The sequence below is a fragment of the Gossypium hirsutum genome, chromosome D03 (assembly GCF_007990345.1).
Source record: "Gossypium hirsutum isolate 1008001.06 chromosome D03, Gossypium_hirsutum_v2.1, whole genome shotgun sequence".
Classification (NCBI taxonomy): Eukaryota; Viridiplantae; Streptophyta; class Magnoliopsida; order Malvales; family Malvaceae; genus Gossypium; species Gossypium hirsutum.
The window spans coordinates 12,538,590-12,555,689 of record NC_053439.1 but is presented as its reverse complement, the minus strand read 5'-3'; the positions used below and the strand labels follow the sequence as shown (position 1 = coordinate 12,555,689).

The 17,100-nt window shown below is 31.5% G+C and overlaps 1 protein-coding gene across 23 annotated transcripts; it reads left to right on the top strand.

The window, feature by feature from the left end:
• The first annotated feature begins 10,609 nt into the window (after positions 1 to 10,609).
• LOC121215364 (uncharacterized) lies at positions 10,610 to 15,783 on the top strand. Of its 23 annotated transcripts, none has more exons than XR_005911192.1 (10): positions 10,687 to 10,838; positions 10,918 to 11,136; positions 11,417 to 11,450; positions 11,826 to 11,940; positions 12,502 to 12,908; positions 13,075 to 13,384; positions 13,478 to 13,550; positions 13,678 to 13,770; positions 14,638 to 14,822; positions 15,499 to 15,783. XR_005911192.1 is itself a non-coding variant. In XM_041089766.1 (6 exons), exons 1-5 carry the CDS (start codon positions 10,741 to 10,743, stop codon positions 12,554 to 12,556), a joined length of 330 nt encoding a protein of 109 aa, XP_040945700.1. In that variant the 5' UTR covers positions 10,610 to 10,740; the 3' UTR covers positions 12,557 to 12,908; positions 13,075 to 13,550. The 23 variants fall into 23 exon arrangements, 3 of the variants coding, with proteins under 3 accessions (XP_040945700.1, XP_040945701.1, XP_040945702.1); XR_005911187.1 differs by having other exon boundaries at positions 13,645 to 13,770; XR_005911191.1 differs by having other exon boundaries at positions 10,688 to 10,838; positions 12,502 to 12,578; positions 12,762 to 12,908; positions 13,478 to 13,770.
• Positions 15,784 to 17,100: the final 1,317 nt, after the last annotated feature.

Genomic DNA, 17,100 nt, shown 5'->3' with positions numbered 1-17,100 from the left:
TGTGAAAATTTCGTTCAAAAATTTCAACGTTTGGGCACTCAATTTAGTCAAAAGGACTAAATTGTAAAAAGTCCAAAAGTTTAGTTCTACATGTTAGAGGTGTTCAATTGCTATGAAACTTTAAATTGGAGGTCCTTATATGGTAATTAGACCATTTTTTAAGTTGGTAGACAAAAATGGGCATAAGATAAGTGAAATAGGAAATTTTTAAGTTAGGGGCAATTTGGTAATCTAGTAATTAAAATGAATTAAAAGGGAAAAAGATGGCAAATTGGGCTCATCTTCTTCATTGGGACGAAATAAACAAGGGGGGGAACCATTGTTAGGGTTTTCAAGCTTCCAAGCTCTATAGTAAGTGATTCTAAGCCCCGTTTTTAATGTTCTTTACGTTTTTTGAGTCCCGATAACTTGATTTTGCTTATTCTAGCAATAATTTAATCTAGGGTTTATATTTGGAAAAATACTCATATGTGAAATGTGTTTATTTTAATGTTTTATGGTAGAATATGAAGCTAGAAATCATGTTAAGCAATTTTTGCTAAGCGATTTTGAGTGAAAACGAGTAAAACGACATAATCAATAAAAATACTAAATGTTCATAAGTAAGTGTTAGAGTGAGAATTTGGTGTTGTCATAGAAGGAAAAAATGTTCAGCATGTCATAATACATAAGAATAAGGGATAAAGTTTAATTTCCGAGCCTAGAGGAAAAATTGTAATTTTGTGAAACTTTAGGGGCAAAAATGTAATTTTGCCAAAATGTGATTTTTGGACTAGATTGAATAATGTGAGTGTTAAATAAGTTAAATGTGTTATTATAAGTCAAGAAAGACAAGAAGTTGACTTTGATTAGTAAAAAAAATGAGAAAAAGTGAGAAATTTTCTGATTGAACATTCGGAATAAAAAGGGATACGAATGAAGTGACAGAAATGATCACATATGTGGCATGGACTGTGTGTAGGCCACTATGTGAAAGTGAAAGTGATGGTCACGTGTGTAGTACTATGTGTAGGCTACTACGTGTACCAGAATGATAGGTCGCATGTGTAGTACTATGTGCAGGCCACTATGCGTACTGGATAGCTTCGATCACGTTTGTAGTACTATGTGCAGGCTACTACGTGTATCGGATAGTGATGGTCACATGTGTAGTACTATGTGCATGCTACTATGTGAATCCGCATCATTGAATATAAAGGTGGCTGCTAAGTGCTGATTCCACCGTATCCTTAACCGTGAAAGGGGTTGCTATGTGCTGATTCCCCGTATCATTGATTATAAGGTGGTTGCTAAGTGCTGATTCCACCGTGTAACGGTTAATATTCCGAAGTTTTCATCGGGGAAATTAGATAAGTGAAAATATATGTGAATCGAATAAGGTTACGTGATGAATATTGGGTTCGATATTTAATCGACCCTTAAGTAGGATGAAAAGAAGTAATGAAATTATGAAAAAGTAAAATGTGCAACAAAACAGTTTTAGACAGTAACAATAGTGTGACTTTGAAAAATCACCAAAAATGGTGGAAATTGAATTAGAGATTGAATAAGATATTAAATGAAAGCTTAAGGAGTCTATTTTTACATGAAAGAAACAAGGAAAGCAAAAGAGTTGCACAATTTTAGATATTTGAATTTTAGTGAGGCAGGGTCGGATTGATTTTGGAATCCCCTGTTCTGACTTTGTAAAATAGTTAAAAATTGTACAAAAATAATTATGAGTTATAATTTATATGCTTAGAATCCTTAATGAGTCTATTTTAAGATGAAATAAACGTAAATATCATCCAAATTCTGTACAATGAGATAATTCATTTTTAGTGAAGAGAGGTCAGTGATGTTGAGCAGTGAAACAGGGGTGAATTTAAAGAATAAACTGTACTAATTGGACAAGTAAAAAATTCTGAAAATTTTATGGTAAGAATACATGTGAGTCTCGTTTCAGTAAAAATTAACGGATATTAATTTGGAGCTCTTTAGCTTCAGATAAAAATGATTTAGTGACACTGACTCAAATAGATAGCTTTGAATTTAAATATAAGTGAATAGTGAAATTATGTATAATTCTATTTAAGCATGTTTTGTACATAAAGGATGTGGAATGGAGAGGAGGAGGAGGACAATAAAATGTATGAAAGAATTGTGTATAATGGTCATATGCCCGATTATAATCGGTAAATGTTAAATTGAATGGTAAATACGTATTGGTACCGAAGGAACTATTGTGGTGTTGAAAAGCAATTGATCAAATATATAAGAAATTTAGTCTTGATATATATATATGATAATAATGATATATGGATGATTATATCATTGAGTTGCATTGATTAATTCGGTTTATGTGCTGGAAATGTCAAGAACATTTGTCTTTGATATGTGATGATCATGGTTTAAGCTCATATGGGAAAATAAAGTTTCATAGTATGAGAGTGTGGTATTGAAATGTATATATTGGATTGAGAAATTAATTTGAATTGTGAACACGAAATATTGTGAATTGAATAAAATGGAAACGGAGCTTTGAATTACATGAGTAAGTATCGGGTCTCGTAGGCCCTATTTGTTATGAATATAATATTTTGAGGATATGTTATAAAGAATTATAAAAGCATGTTAAAAATTTGAAGAGTTTAAATTTGAATGAAATTTTGTAACTCGGTTTAATACGTTTACATGTGTAAGTGTTCTAGTAATGCCTCAAACCCTATTCCGGAGTTGAATACGGGTAAGGGGTGTTACAGAACTCACATTCAGTTTTTTACCGTACCATTTCCCATTGAACCGCTCGGAATCAAATAGGATACTCAGATAACTCGGAAAGCGTATACAATGCCAACGTCCTAGACGTGGTCTTACATGTAATCAAATATCGATGCCACGGTCCCAGACAGGGTCTTACACGAAATCATATATGATGCCAATGTCCCAGACATGGTCTTACATGTAAATCTCAAATCGATGCCAACGTCCCAGACGTGGTCTTACACGAGATAACATATCGAAATCCTATGTCATGACATATGTATCCTATTTATTCCTATGGTTCGTAAGGGGGCCTTCGGACGTCGTAATTCGATCGAATCAAGCTCGTAATTAATTCTCCCATGCTTATATCAAATTCGGCATTTACCCAAATATATTTAATAATTCAACTCAACACTTATAATTTATATATATTCGAAATTAACAATATGTATTTACTTATGAACTTACCTCGGATGAAGACGAACTGACCGAGATGACTATTCGACAACTTTTGATTTCCCCCGATCCAAATTCGATTTCTTCTTTTATTGATCTAATAAATTCAAATTTGGCTATTTAATAACACATTTCATTCAAATTTATTCCAAAAACATATAAATGGGCAATTTGCATTTTAGCCCCTAACATTTTACATTTTCACAATTTAGTCCCTATTTCACAAAACACAAAATACACATACTTTAAAAAGATCCTAGCTTGGCCAAATATCCCTATAGCTCATATAAGCCCACATATTTCATTTATTTCACATTTTAACCCTTCAATTTTTCATTTTCACAAATAAATCCCTAATTTGAATTTTATCAAAAATTACTTAACAAAATTTAATAATCTATCAACAAATATTTATTTTTCATCATCAAACAACAAAAACAACAATTTCTCATCAATGTTAATTCACAAAATACACAACCAATTCAAAAATTAGGACATGGGCTAGCTAGAATACGAAGCAAGGATCTCAAAAACATGAAAATTATCAAAAACCAAGCAAAATACATACCAAATTTTAGCTTCCAAAGTGCCGAATGCATAAAACAAAAAATGTTTTATTTGTTCTTCAACTTTCGGCAAAAACAAATCCAAATGCATGGCATTTTGTGTTTTATTTTATTTAATATTATGTTATTTACTAATTACTATTTTAACCTTAACTAATTCATTTAAAAATCCACTACCATATGTCCATAAAAGTCCACTCATACTTTCATTGGTATAATATCAACATAAGGACCCCACATTAGAAAAGCCATAACAATAAAGCACTGTAACAAATAGCTAGCCACTTTTGCATTTTACACGATTAAGTCCCTTTTAACAAATCGGCACACAAACTATAAAATTAATTCATGAAAATTTCAGACATGTCAATTCACATACTATAAGCACGAAAAATAATATTAAAATATTTTTCTGACTCAGATTTGTGGTCCCGAAACCACTGTCCGACTAGGGTCTAAACTGGGCTATTACACCCTTAACCTGTGTCTGTCACCAAAACATGGTTATAGAGCATTAATGGACCTATCAGACAATTAATATATAAATAATTATCAAATATAATATAAAATAATCTTAAAGTCCCTTAGATAGACCCTCGAGGCCCTTAATACGAGTTAGGAGTGATTCGGGACTAATTCGGAAACTCGGGGGAATTTTTTTTGTGCGAACTCAATATAACCCCTTTATAAATATCTAACCTTCCCTACAATTTCAACCGCAAGAAATTTAAAATCAATATGGAAACCAACACATTTTCACATTCAAACATATTTAAATCATGCCTAAAACATTTACTTATCAAATTGATCAACAACATTCATAATACTATATAAAAGTTAACTAATAAACTTCGTTCATTTCATTTCATTTCAATTTTAGTACCAAACTAACTCAAAAGTATATCAATTTAACTTACTATAACCATCAATTCATCTTAAGTTCAAACATGCATTTTCTCAACACTTAAACAACCAATTCATATGGCCAAATACACACCAACCTTTATAAGCCAAATTTCATGGCTAATATCATAACTCAAAACATACCAAGATGACACTAGCCTTTACATGCCATATACCATATATATACAATTCAAAAGTACCAACTTAGATGACCGATAGTACGATGATGTTCCCGACGACTTTTGGATTTGAGCTAGCCTTGATTCTCTATAAAACATAAGAAAATAACACGAAGTAAGCTTCATAGCTTCGTAAGCTCATAAGTGAATAATTCAATATATTAAATACATACAATTCAACTAATTGAACATAACATTACCATATATACAATTACAACAAACCTTTCTCATGTCATAAAACATGATCAAATACCATTTCATTATCTTTCTCTATTAAATACTCAAATAGGTTCTGTATGTACCTGTATCGTCTCGTACTAACCTCTTTCTCAATCATCTCATTCATTTACCTGTTGAACCATTTAGAATATAAATCGGATACTCAAATGTCTCATATGATAAGTACCTATACCATGGCCCGTAGCCAAATCAAGGTAACTTATCCAAAGAACTATTATCATGGCCCGAAACCAATTTATCCGATATGCATGGCCCGAAGCCAAATCGGTATAAATCGCACCCGAAGTGCTAATATCATGGCCTGAAGCCAACTCATCCTATATGCATGGCCCAAAACCAAATCGGTATATCAACTTATAGTGTTTCACAAGTATCCAATTCTATTCCTAAGGTTCAACCGGGATTTCTAGTTTGTCGATTCTATCTTCGAAGATATCTGTAAAGTCATATTTACAATTCATACATTAATGAAAATCTCGTAATCACAGTTTAGGCATAATCAAAGCATTCAACATACATTACAATGAAATCATCACATTATGAACTTTCCTCATACTCGGAATTGACGAATCAGATCGATTACTCGATAATTTTGCCTTCCCCCCGATCTAATTCTGGATTCCTCTTTTCTTGATCTATATGTATTCAAAATTAACTCATTTAATCATATAATCATTCAATTTAGTCCAAAAACACATATTTAAGCTAATTTGCACTCTAGCCCTAAACTTTCATATTTTTTACAATTTAGTCCCTATTTCACAAATACACAAAATTCATAAAATTCAACAAGACCCATGCTTGACCGAATTACCATAGTGCCCTTAGAAGCCCATATTTTACATTTATTCACACTTTTAACCCCACATTTTTATCTTTTCACAATTTAATCCCTAATTTGCATTTTCATAAAAAAATCACTTTATAAAATATGAAAATTTAACATCAAATATTCATATTTCACCATTAAACATCAAAGAACACATAAGCTCATTAATGAAAACTATCAAAATCTTTAACAGTTTTGAAATCGAAGACACCAGCTAGCTAGTACTAGATGCAACGATCACAAAAACATAGAAATAATTAAAAACTGAGCAAAAATACATACCAAATAGGCAAGAATGAGATTGTCGAATGCTTAAGCACAAAAATAGCTTCCAAATCCCTAAATTTGGGTTGAAAGTGATGAAAGAAATATGGTAACTTAATTTGTTTTATTATAATAATCATTAATTTCCAATTTACTTAATTAACCTTTAAAAACTTTAAAAATTACACAAATGCCAAGCCATTAAAATCCACTATCAACTCTAATGGGCTAATTACCATATAAAGACTTCCACTTTAAAGCCCTATAGCTATTTAATACCTTTAGCTATTAGAACTCAAATTTTACGCTTTACGCGATTTAGTCCTTTTTACCGAATTAAGCATTCAAACAATAAAATTTCTTTACGAAAATTTCACCTAATAATTCTATCATCTTGTAAAATTTAATATAATAAAATTAATATTTTAACTTCAGATTTGTGGTCCCAAAACCACTGTTCTGATTTGACCAAAAAACGGGCTGTTAGATAATATTAGAAACCTATTACAAGTAGTGATATTTTAAAAGAAAATAGCTACTACATATATAAGATGGAACCATAAAAAACACCATTCAATAAATAATAAAAAAACCTATTACAACTAACGGTGGTCTTGGCATAACTACCACAAAAACTTGGACATATTGTGGTAGTTTTTAAAAAAAATGCCATAATCCCTACCTTTTGGAGGCATCATAATACCTCATGCCACCCATAAAAAATAGTTATTATTAAAAATCGATAAGGAAAATGTTGAACACACAAATGGAACATGAGCGACAACTCGAACAGAAAATGAAAAAATAGGACAAGGCTCCAAGGTATGTATCAAGCCACTATCTTTAAGGTTCTATTCACCCCCACCTATACTAGGTGTGCAAATGAGTTTCAAGAAAATGAACCTCGATGATACAATGAAGCTCGATGACTATTTATGTTTTAAACTGACGAAAATAGTCCACTAAGCAGTAAGCAATGTATAACAAGAAAATCAATTTCTATAAAGAATTTCTACAGTAATTTTTTATAGAACAATCTAATAATAGAAGATGGAGGAAAGATGAAAGAACTTTTGAGAATTTTTGGTGGGAAGAAAGAGAATATTTATCTTCTCCATCCTTCCACCACTGAAACTCCATAGCCAAAGAGTTGAGAAAAACCAAAGAAGGGCTTTAAGCTTTCGATTGTTAATAAGTAAGCAATTTCAAGTCATATTCTTGTAATTCCTATGTTTTTGAGGTCACGAGAGCTTGATTTAGCTAGCTCATGTACCAATTTGCAAAACTGTTAAAGTTTTTGAAAGATTTCATTGATGATTTCTTGAAGAAATTGGTGTTAAATTGTTATATTTTAAGCTTATATATGAAAAAAGACTAGATTGTCATGTTTAAATTGATTAGTTTTGTATAAAAGGACTAAAGTGTATAAATTATGAAATTGATGTAAAATTCTATAATAATGGATAGTAGAGGGCCCTTAAAGGATGTGATTGAGATCAGTTTTCAAATCAAAGCTCAAAATTGAAAGATATTGTTATTTTAATTTTAGAGACTAAATTAAATAAAATGAAAAACTTGAGGGGAATTTAAAAAATGGAATTAAATAAGTTAATGCATATCATAGGGGAAAAAGCCAAAAGTAAAAATTTTTTTGTATTGATAAATTGTTTAAAATAATTGTTTAGATCAAGAATTGAATCAAATCGGGGATAATAGTGGAAAAGCCAAAATTGTTGAATAGTCCTTGAAGATTCAAATTGTTTGTTGTTTTTTCCAAGTAAGTTCATATGGTATTTATGTGTTTAAATAATTATGTGTTTGATTTGTTTATGTTCAATTGGTTGTGAATTGATTGGTGATAAATTGGTATGAAAGGTAATATTTCGACTAAATTGTAAAGAAATGTTAAATTGTGTAATAGATGCCCGTTTGAACTTATTAAAGGTTAGGATATGATTGGAATTCCAATAAGGTCTTGTGCACACTTGTATGGATTGATTACAGATGATTACCGAGATCCAACATTTGTTGCAGACTCGAAGATACATGTGTCACAGGTTTAGCCTAGACCGGTAACCTGATGTCATTCTAAAGGTTTAGCTTGAATAGGTAACTTGACATGTATATTTCTAGCTTGGACAAGTAGTCAGATGTGCTGATATAAAGGTTTAGCATAGACTGGTAACCTAACACAAATATACTTAACTTGAACTAGGAACTAGTGTCGTATAGTTACTTGTGTATCTGAGTCTGTTTACTAGAGTTCATTGGACAATACCGCTTATACGAAATGATAGAATTGTGATAAAAGATCTTCTTGATCAAATAGAAAGATGTTGAATTGAGCATGAACTATGTTTTTGAAAGAGTATGAGATTGAAATTGTGACCTAATATGTCATAAACTAGCATATTGATAACTTATACCATAATATGGTTTGATTTTGGTATAATACTCACCTAGTTAATTTTGTGATGTGTTATGTTTAGCCAAACTATGCCCAAGTTATGGTAGCTTTTTGTATTTCACTACACCAAAACAGACTTTTAGCGGCGTTTTTAGTGGCGTTTGGATAAAAAATGCCGCTAAAAATCAATCATTAGCGGCGCTACCTAAAAAGCGCCGCTAAAGATCGAGTATTAGCGGCGCTTTTCTGAAAACGCCGCTAAAAATAACAATTAGCGGCGTTTTCCAAAAAGCGCCGCAAAAAACTAAACCTAACGTCGTCGTTTTCGTGAGTTTTTGGGGATTTAGCGGCGTTTTTGAAGAAACGCTGCTAATGCTCTGGTCTTTAGCGGCGTTTTTGAAGAAGCGCCGCTAATGCTCTTATCTTTAGCGGCGTTTTTGAAGAAGCGCCGCTAAAAACATTTTCTCTTAATTGGTTTATTTATATTAAATAAAATTCAATTAATTTCTAATTGAATATTTAAAATCTTCAGAAAAAAATAATGACACGTAGAAATAATTTGAAATAAAACACATGGAAAAATTAAAATACTATTATTTAAAATAATTTTAAAGTTTTTTGGGTACATGATTACTAATTTTTTTTAGTTTATATATTAAAAATTTTCTTATATAATCGTAAAAGAAATAGTATTAATTTTAAAATATTGAATTAATTATCACTATAGTTTAGGGTTTTTAGTTTAGGGAGTATGAGTTTAGGGATTATGGTTTAAGGGTTGGGATTTAAGGTTTAAGGGTTAGAGGGTTAGGGGTTTAGGGGTTAGACGTGTTAGGGGTTAAAAGTTAGGGATTCAAGGGTCGGGTTCGGGTTTTGGGTTTAGATTAATTATTTTTTTAATTTATATTTTAAATATGTTCTTATATAATTGTAAAAGAGATAATAATAAATTTGTTTAGGGTTTTTAGTTTAGGGTATATGATTAATTTAAGATTTAAGGCTGATTTAGGAGTTCATATTTTAAGGTTTAGGGAGTATAGATTAGTGATTATGGTTTAAGGGTTGAGATTTAAGGTTTAGGGGGTAGGGGTTTAGGGGTTAGATGTTAGGGTTTAAGAGTTAGGGATTTAAGGTTTAGGGATTTAGGGGTCGGGTTAAGGTTTTGAGTTTAGATTAATTATTTTTTAATTTATATTTTAAATATGTTCTTATATAATTGTAAAAGAGATAATAATAAATCAAATATATTGAAATTATGAGGATATAGTTTAAATTATTTAAGAGATATATAATAGATAGACTTTATATGTATTGAATGGTTAATTTAGGGTTTAAGGTTAATGTTTACTTGAGATTTGTTAAATAATAAAATTTTATATAATTAATTAATGCTTTTATATTTAAAAAAATTAATCTAAACCATTTGATATATTTAAATATTAGTTTAAATAGAATTAATAAATAAGTTAAAAAAAAGTAATAGATTGATATGGATATTTAGGTATAATTATTTATTTTGGAGAGGACCAAATTATAAGAAAAAAATACAAAAATAAAAATGAAATAAAAATGATATGGATATATAGGTAATTATTTAATTTGGATAATTCTAACTTAATAATTAATTACAATCATTTTATCATTTGTTTTCTTATTAAAATATACAATATTTATTTTGAGAGTACTTGGTTTTTTTATTTTTATAAAAAATTAATTTATAAAAAACAAAATAAAAATTTTTAGCATAGCAAACGGCGTCATTTTATGAAATAATTTTTTTACGGCGTTTTTTAAAAAAACACCGCAAAGGAGCAAAAATAAATCAATTTATAAAAAATAAAATAAAAAAATTTCAGCAAAATAATTTTTTTGCGGCGTTTTGGATTAAAAATTTTCAAAACGCTACCGCTTTATTACATGGATTTAATTTTTAGTGACATTTATGCTAAAAACGCCACAAAATCCATAATGAATTATACCGACTTGTTTGACCCTATATAACCTCAGCTTGATATTTCAACAAAAATAATTAATATTAAACCAACAAAAGAAATCCCTAGAAGCCTAAAGAAAAGGGGGGAATGATGAGGCCGATGCCGATGGAATTCTTGACGGACCCAGACGACCAAGGTTCAGCCATAGAAGTCGACGATGTTGACACACCGAAGATCTTCGGCGAAGTCGTCGTCGCTTCCGACGATTTTGATGACTCCGATATCGACTAAAAAAACAAAGAAGAATCGTTTCAAGTACTCATCTATCCTTTTTTTCCCCTTCTTAATTTTGCTTTTTAGGATCTAAAATTTCTTAAAACTTTGTTCAATTTAGTTGAATCTGAACTACACTATGGATGCTTATCTGTATGCAAATCCTGTGAATCGTCACAGGTCCTCGGGTTCAACTACATAATACAAATTCCACCTCTGCACTTCATTTTTCCTTCAAAATAAAGCTTCGATTTGATCTCTTTTAGTGAGACAAATGGCTGAAAATCTTATGCATGCTTTACAATATAACAGCTATGGCGGAGGCGCTGCTGCTTTGAAGGTAAAAATCTACTGTTTTGCTTTTCTTTTTCTTTTTTTGTACTGTTTATCTTCATAATCTGTTGCTGAAAATCTTATGCATGATTTATTTTTCTTTTCTTTTTCTTTTTTTTGTACTATTTTTCTTCATATAATTTTGTACTGTTTTGCTGAGACGGAGAGGTTGATACTTTACAATGAAGTGTTTAAATTTTTTATATGGACCTGCTTGACATAAACTTGAAAAAATAATGGGCAGGGACTTGATTTTATAACGCTGTGAATTTTTGTGCTTTTTACAGCATGTTGAAGTTCCGATCCCAACTCCAAATAAAGGTGAAATTTTGCTTAAACTGGATTGTAGACTGGTTTGTATACTCTTTTATAATTTAACCAACAAAATAATAGACTGGTTTGTAGATCTCTTAATTCAAAATGGATAGCCTTTCAATTGCTTCTGTTTTGTTTCTACTTATTGTTTTAAGCTGGAAAGGTTGGTTTTCTTTTTAAAGGAAAGTTGATTCTCCCTTAATTCTTAGATTTCCAGAACTGTGCTGTGTTCTGTTTCTTTGTGTGTGTTTGGTTTATTAACAAATCTGGTTTTTTTGGGTGTTCAATTTTACTGATGAAAAATAAAGATTCCTCAAAATATTGCTTGTCATTTTCTATGACAATTTTTTCATGAAATAGCAATTTGGCTTTGTGTTTTAGGCCTCTCTAATTGGCAGTGGGACGACCATCCTGCAATCATGGCTGTGGGTGTTGTAGATGGAACTTCAGAAGCCATTTTCCAGACACTAATGTCTCTTGGACCCTCAAGATCAGAGTAAGCTGCTAAGTACTTTGTATTTTTGTTAGCTCTTGTACCCTTTTCCAGAGCCATGGCTTGATTTAATGGTACTTCAGTTCTATGCATATTTGTAATCATAGTAAATCTAGCATTGTGATTCAATGGAATAGATTGGATTGTAATTGTTATTTTCTCAGTTGGCAACTTTTTATGTGCCATTAAAGCTGGTCTTATTGAAGTTGTAACGGAGTGAAAATGTGAACTTCAGTTTGATGCATGATAGAAACTGAAACCATGTAATCTTTGCCATTTTAATGTGAACTTCCAGTCTATGTAGAAACTGAGTATACTAAGTTTAATAGTACACAAAAAACCAGAAGTCTAAATTCCGAAGATGATATCATGCACAGATGTGGCATCTGTATTTGGTGCCCAATCCGATTCATCTATTTGAATTATGATTACTTCTTTGGTGTTCTCTTGTGCATTGTAAAGTCGTGCAAAATTATAATTCTGTTCAACTAGCAGTGTATTTTGCATTTTATGAAATTCCTCATTTTTCTAAAACAAAGTGTAACTTTGCAAATTGTCTTGCAGATGGTATTTGTGTGTGTGTTTGAATGCGGAAGCATCCTTTGGCCTCTCAGCTTGAACACTGCTGATAACTGATTATCGTATTGCTTTTATTTTGATTTGATCGGTTTTATCATTGTCCTAATATATGCACCAACACTTTTGTGAGATGTGGCATATGATGCACACTTAATATCCTTTTGAAGGAAAGGGAATGATATTGATATTAAAAACAAATAAATAAAAAGTTAATCTACAAGGTTAATGTTTGGCATTTCTTGCAGGTGGTGGATATGTCATATCTCCAGTGACTGAAGGAAAACACTTTGTTATGAAGCACATGCTTGCAATTGATTGGAAATTCTGGAAATCTTATCTTCGAACATCTGTAGTCAGATCTATTACCATCCGGATGCTTGAGAGAGTTGCTGGTAATCATATATTCTGTTATGACATTGTGTCATCTATTACCCTAAAATCCAAGTGCAGATATAATCTTATTTATCAATTCATTTATTTTGTGTATGTGTCTGTGTTACAAATTTGTATGATCATTGAGGTATTAAGTTTCTAGGAATCTATATCATCTACTTGCAGCATTAAGAGAATTATTCAAAGCAAAACAAGGAGACTATCCTACTGCTGATCTTTCATCTGGAGAGTTGATGCGGAATGTTAGGTTGCATCAAAGTGAAGAGGATGGCATAGTTGATATGTGTACGGAAATAGAGGCTGGAAAAACTAAGGAAATATGAATGAAGCAATGGAAAGGGCATCTTCAGAGCACTCAAGTCTGGTAGGTCTCAATGATGCTGCTGATGAATTCTTTGATGTTCCAGAACCAATAGACCACGATCGAGCAGAAGATGGATGGGCTTCTGACTTTGGTCCTGAAGTATATTCTCAGGTACAAGTCGAAGTTGTAATTATTGATTTTACATTCAAATGGATTTTTGGGTAAAATTGCTTCATATCTCATAGAGGATGTGATATACTGCAGGTGCTTGCTATGAGCAGCAAAGTATGAATGAACGTGATTATCAACTTTACAAATATACATAGTAAAGTTTAAAGTATGAATCGAATTGCTATGAGTAGCAAATTTAGGGATAAAACAACGTCACACCAAATTGCTATGAGCAGCAAAGAAAATTTTTTTAATTGCAGAAAACCAACTTCCCTTCTTTCCCATACTGCCAGAAAATTTAGGGACCGCACGACTTGTGGTTGATTTCGATAGGTGGTGGACTGGTGAGGAATCTGTGAATGTTCTCTTAGAAGCCGCAGGCCAAGGTAAAGTCTTCCCTTTCAAGATTCGGAACTTAATTTATTTATTTTTATTATTTTAGAATTTTTATATTTATAATTTTTTTCCTTATCCTAAAAAAATGTTTTTTTCTTGAAAATCACAAATTAATTTTATTAATTTAAGACAATCTAATAAGTTTATATTTGAATTTTTTAGACAACCGTATTTTCTTTTTCTATTTCCCACACTTGGGTATGATAATGGTAGCAGTGAAGTAGAGGTTCTCACACCGAAAAAGGTGAATAAAATCACAAGTTTCCCTCTCATTATCATTTCCCTAAAATGAAATCATTTTGACTTCTTTTTATGCAAGACTTTCGTGATATAATCCCATTTATCATTCATACATACCTACGTGTATATATATATTAGATTATATACATGCACGACATGAATGAAATTGATATAATAATTAAATATGGTAATACTTGAGTTATTAAAAACTATAATATTTTGAGTTCGAGTCCTATAAATATATTTTGAGAAATTATTTAGTCAATTGCTGGTGGAGTTTTTACAGCGTTGAAATGCTATCATGTGTCCTAAAAAAAATTAAAAATAAATTAAAACAAGTATGTGCCATGAACTAAATCTTTGTTTTGAGCAGGTAAGTCCATGGAACAATTTTTTATCCTTGTAGTTCATGTTTTATTTTGATTTTTCTGTGATTAAACTCTAGTACTCAGGGCAGTAGTTGTTGGGATGTAAAATCTGTTGTCTATCTGCCTAAATATATGACAAAAGGCAGAAGTACATATTGGAGATTCTCTCAGATGCACATTCATTCGTTTGAAACACGATATCTAGTTATTTGTCTTTGAACTGAGTTGGATTTTTCCATGCTTATGTAGGAACACATGCCGTATGCCCTATTTTCGTTTGAGGACCGCCAAGGAAATTCTGAAACTGAAAGCTGATTGATCGGATGTGTATGCCGGCTTTCATCGACTACTTTCGAGGCCTTACTAGGAATTCAAATGGTGTTCAAAGAGATTGCTTCTTCTGATCTGATTTTTCGATATAAATACTGGACAAAGTATGAATATTTTACTGCTGTTAGTAAAATTGGATTCTCTTCTTAGGATCTTAGTTTCTTTACTTATATTAGACTCAACAATGGCTTGCATTGCATTGGTGTTGATTTTACCAAAATCTCGAGGTTTACAATTTTTAATTTTTATTAATTATTTACGTTTTCTCACTTTTATTAATTTTTATTATTATTTAAGCTTCCTTTATTTGCCTTCTTTTATCATTTTCATAGAAAATTTAATTTAAATAATATTTTTTATTTATCCTTAAAAGTATATTTAAAAAATAAAACATAATATAATATTTATCATAAAAATAAATATTATTTGATTAAAATAAATTTTTTGTATGATATGTTTTTAGCGGCGTTTTCGCGAAAAGCGTCTCTAAAGGTCATGGTCTTTAGCGGCGTTTGTGCGAAAAAGCGCCGCTAAAGGTCATGGTCTTTAGCGGCGTTTATTTTTAAAAATGCCACAAAAATTAGCGACGCATTCAATAGCGGCGTTTTTTACGGCGCTTGTTAAAGCGCTGCAAATACTTTTAGCAGCGCTAAAAAGCGCCACTAAAAGCCTATTTTGGTGTAGTGTTTATTTGAAATTTAAGGTAAGTTTTACTTAATGCATATGAACTTACTAAGCATTTTTTATGCTTGACTTGTTTGCTTTCCTTTTTCCTTGTAGATCGTCACTTTGCAGAACGCGTCAAGTTGGACGGATTCAAAGTTTACACTATCCCATCACTGAATTGGTAGCTTTTGATCATTTTGAGTCAAAGATTGTGGCATGTATATAAGGTGTCCTATGGTATAACTTAGCATGTAAATATGCTTCATTATGAGAAGTTTGCTTTAACCTTTACTTATCAAGTTGAATTGGTGATATAAATCATACATGTTGTTGAGTAATAAGTGTGATGACTTATAATTATAGATATGTTATATGGAATGACAATGAATAAGTTAAAAATGGTAGTTTGCAAAAGTTGAAGCTTATTGGAATGACACATGTAGATATATTGTATGACCTTGTGTTTTGGCATGATTTAACTTTAATCACTTAATGGTTAATAGCCATTGATATGTGAAAGGTGTATAAATTCATGAACTAGAGAGGGAATGACATGTTTCAAGATGTTATGTCATAAGTAGGGGATAATACTAAAATGGTTGATTGTTGATATGAAATGTCATTTGAATTGTTAAGTTTAGTTGGTAATTATGTATTGAGTGCTTCTATAAAGATTGAACTAACTGTTAGAACTTGAATTGTATGTTTTAGGTATATGTTGAGCTATTTGAAATTGATACTTGAATGAGTATGTGATAAGTTTGGTTGGAAAGCTTTAAATAGGGACAAAATGGTTCATTTATATAAAAAGCAAAGTCCATGTCTCGACGAAAAATCTTTCTTGTCGCAATATCGACTAACAGTGAGTCATGTCGCGATGTCGAGTGGCCTGAGGTCACGATGTCAAAAATTGTTTGGCGACATCACAGCGTGAATGAAGTGACATCACGACGTCGACCCTAAACTTTCAAAACTTTTTAATTTGGATTTATTTTGTGCTCAAGTTGTCAAAAGAGCTTTCTTAAATTCAGTTAAGACTCGAAAATGATTGTTTATCATATTTTGAGTTTGGTTAACACTTGATTACATGTATAAATGCTTGTATGTTGACTAATTGACTGTAGTTGCTTCGATAATGATTGTAGCATCCTATAGCTCAGACCCGATGATCAGGTCAGGCGAGAGGTGTTACATTTAGTTGTATCAGAGATACGGTTTAGTCAATTCTAAGATTAAAGCATAACATATATTGAGTTTAGAAATAGATGCCAAAATAACTTGTGATAGTGTGATGCCTTCTGATTTGGATTGACTCTATTTTCTTATATAAATAAATCATGTCAGCCAAATCCAATCGAGCCGTATCAGATGAAGTTTTCCCGTTCTGCAAGGGTTACGGAATGAGGTAAGAGATGCCTTGTTCCAAATGATGAATCGGTGGTTCACCCAATACATGAGAGCTACCCCTTTAGCTCCACAACCTCAAATGCACCTTCCTCCCCCGATTGTGCCTATTGTGGCACCCCATTGTCCTCAAGGTCCCAACCCTGTATTTGTGAATCATCCACCGATTGATAATCTCAGTAAATACAGAGCAGAAGAATTTAGAGGTAAAAAGGATGATGATCCCGCGAGAGTCGAGTATTGGCTGGAAAATACCCTACAAGTCCTTGTTGAATTAATGTGTACTCTAAAAGATTGCTTGAGATGTGCGGT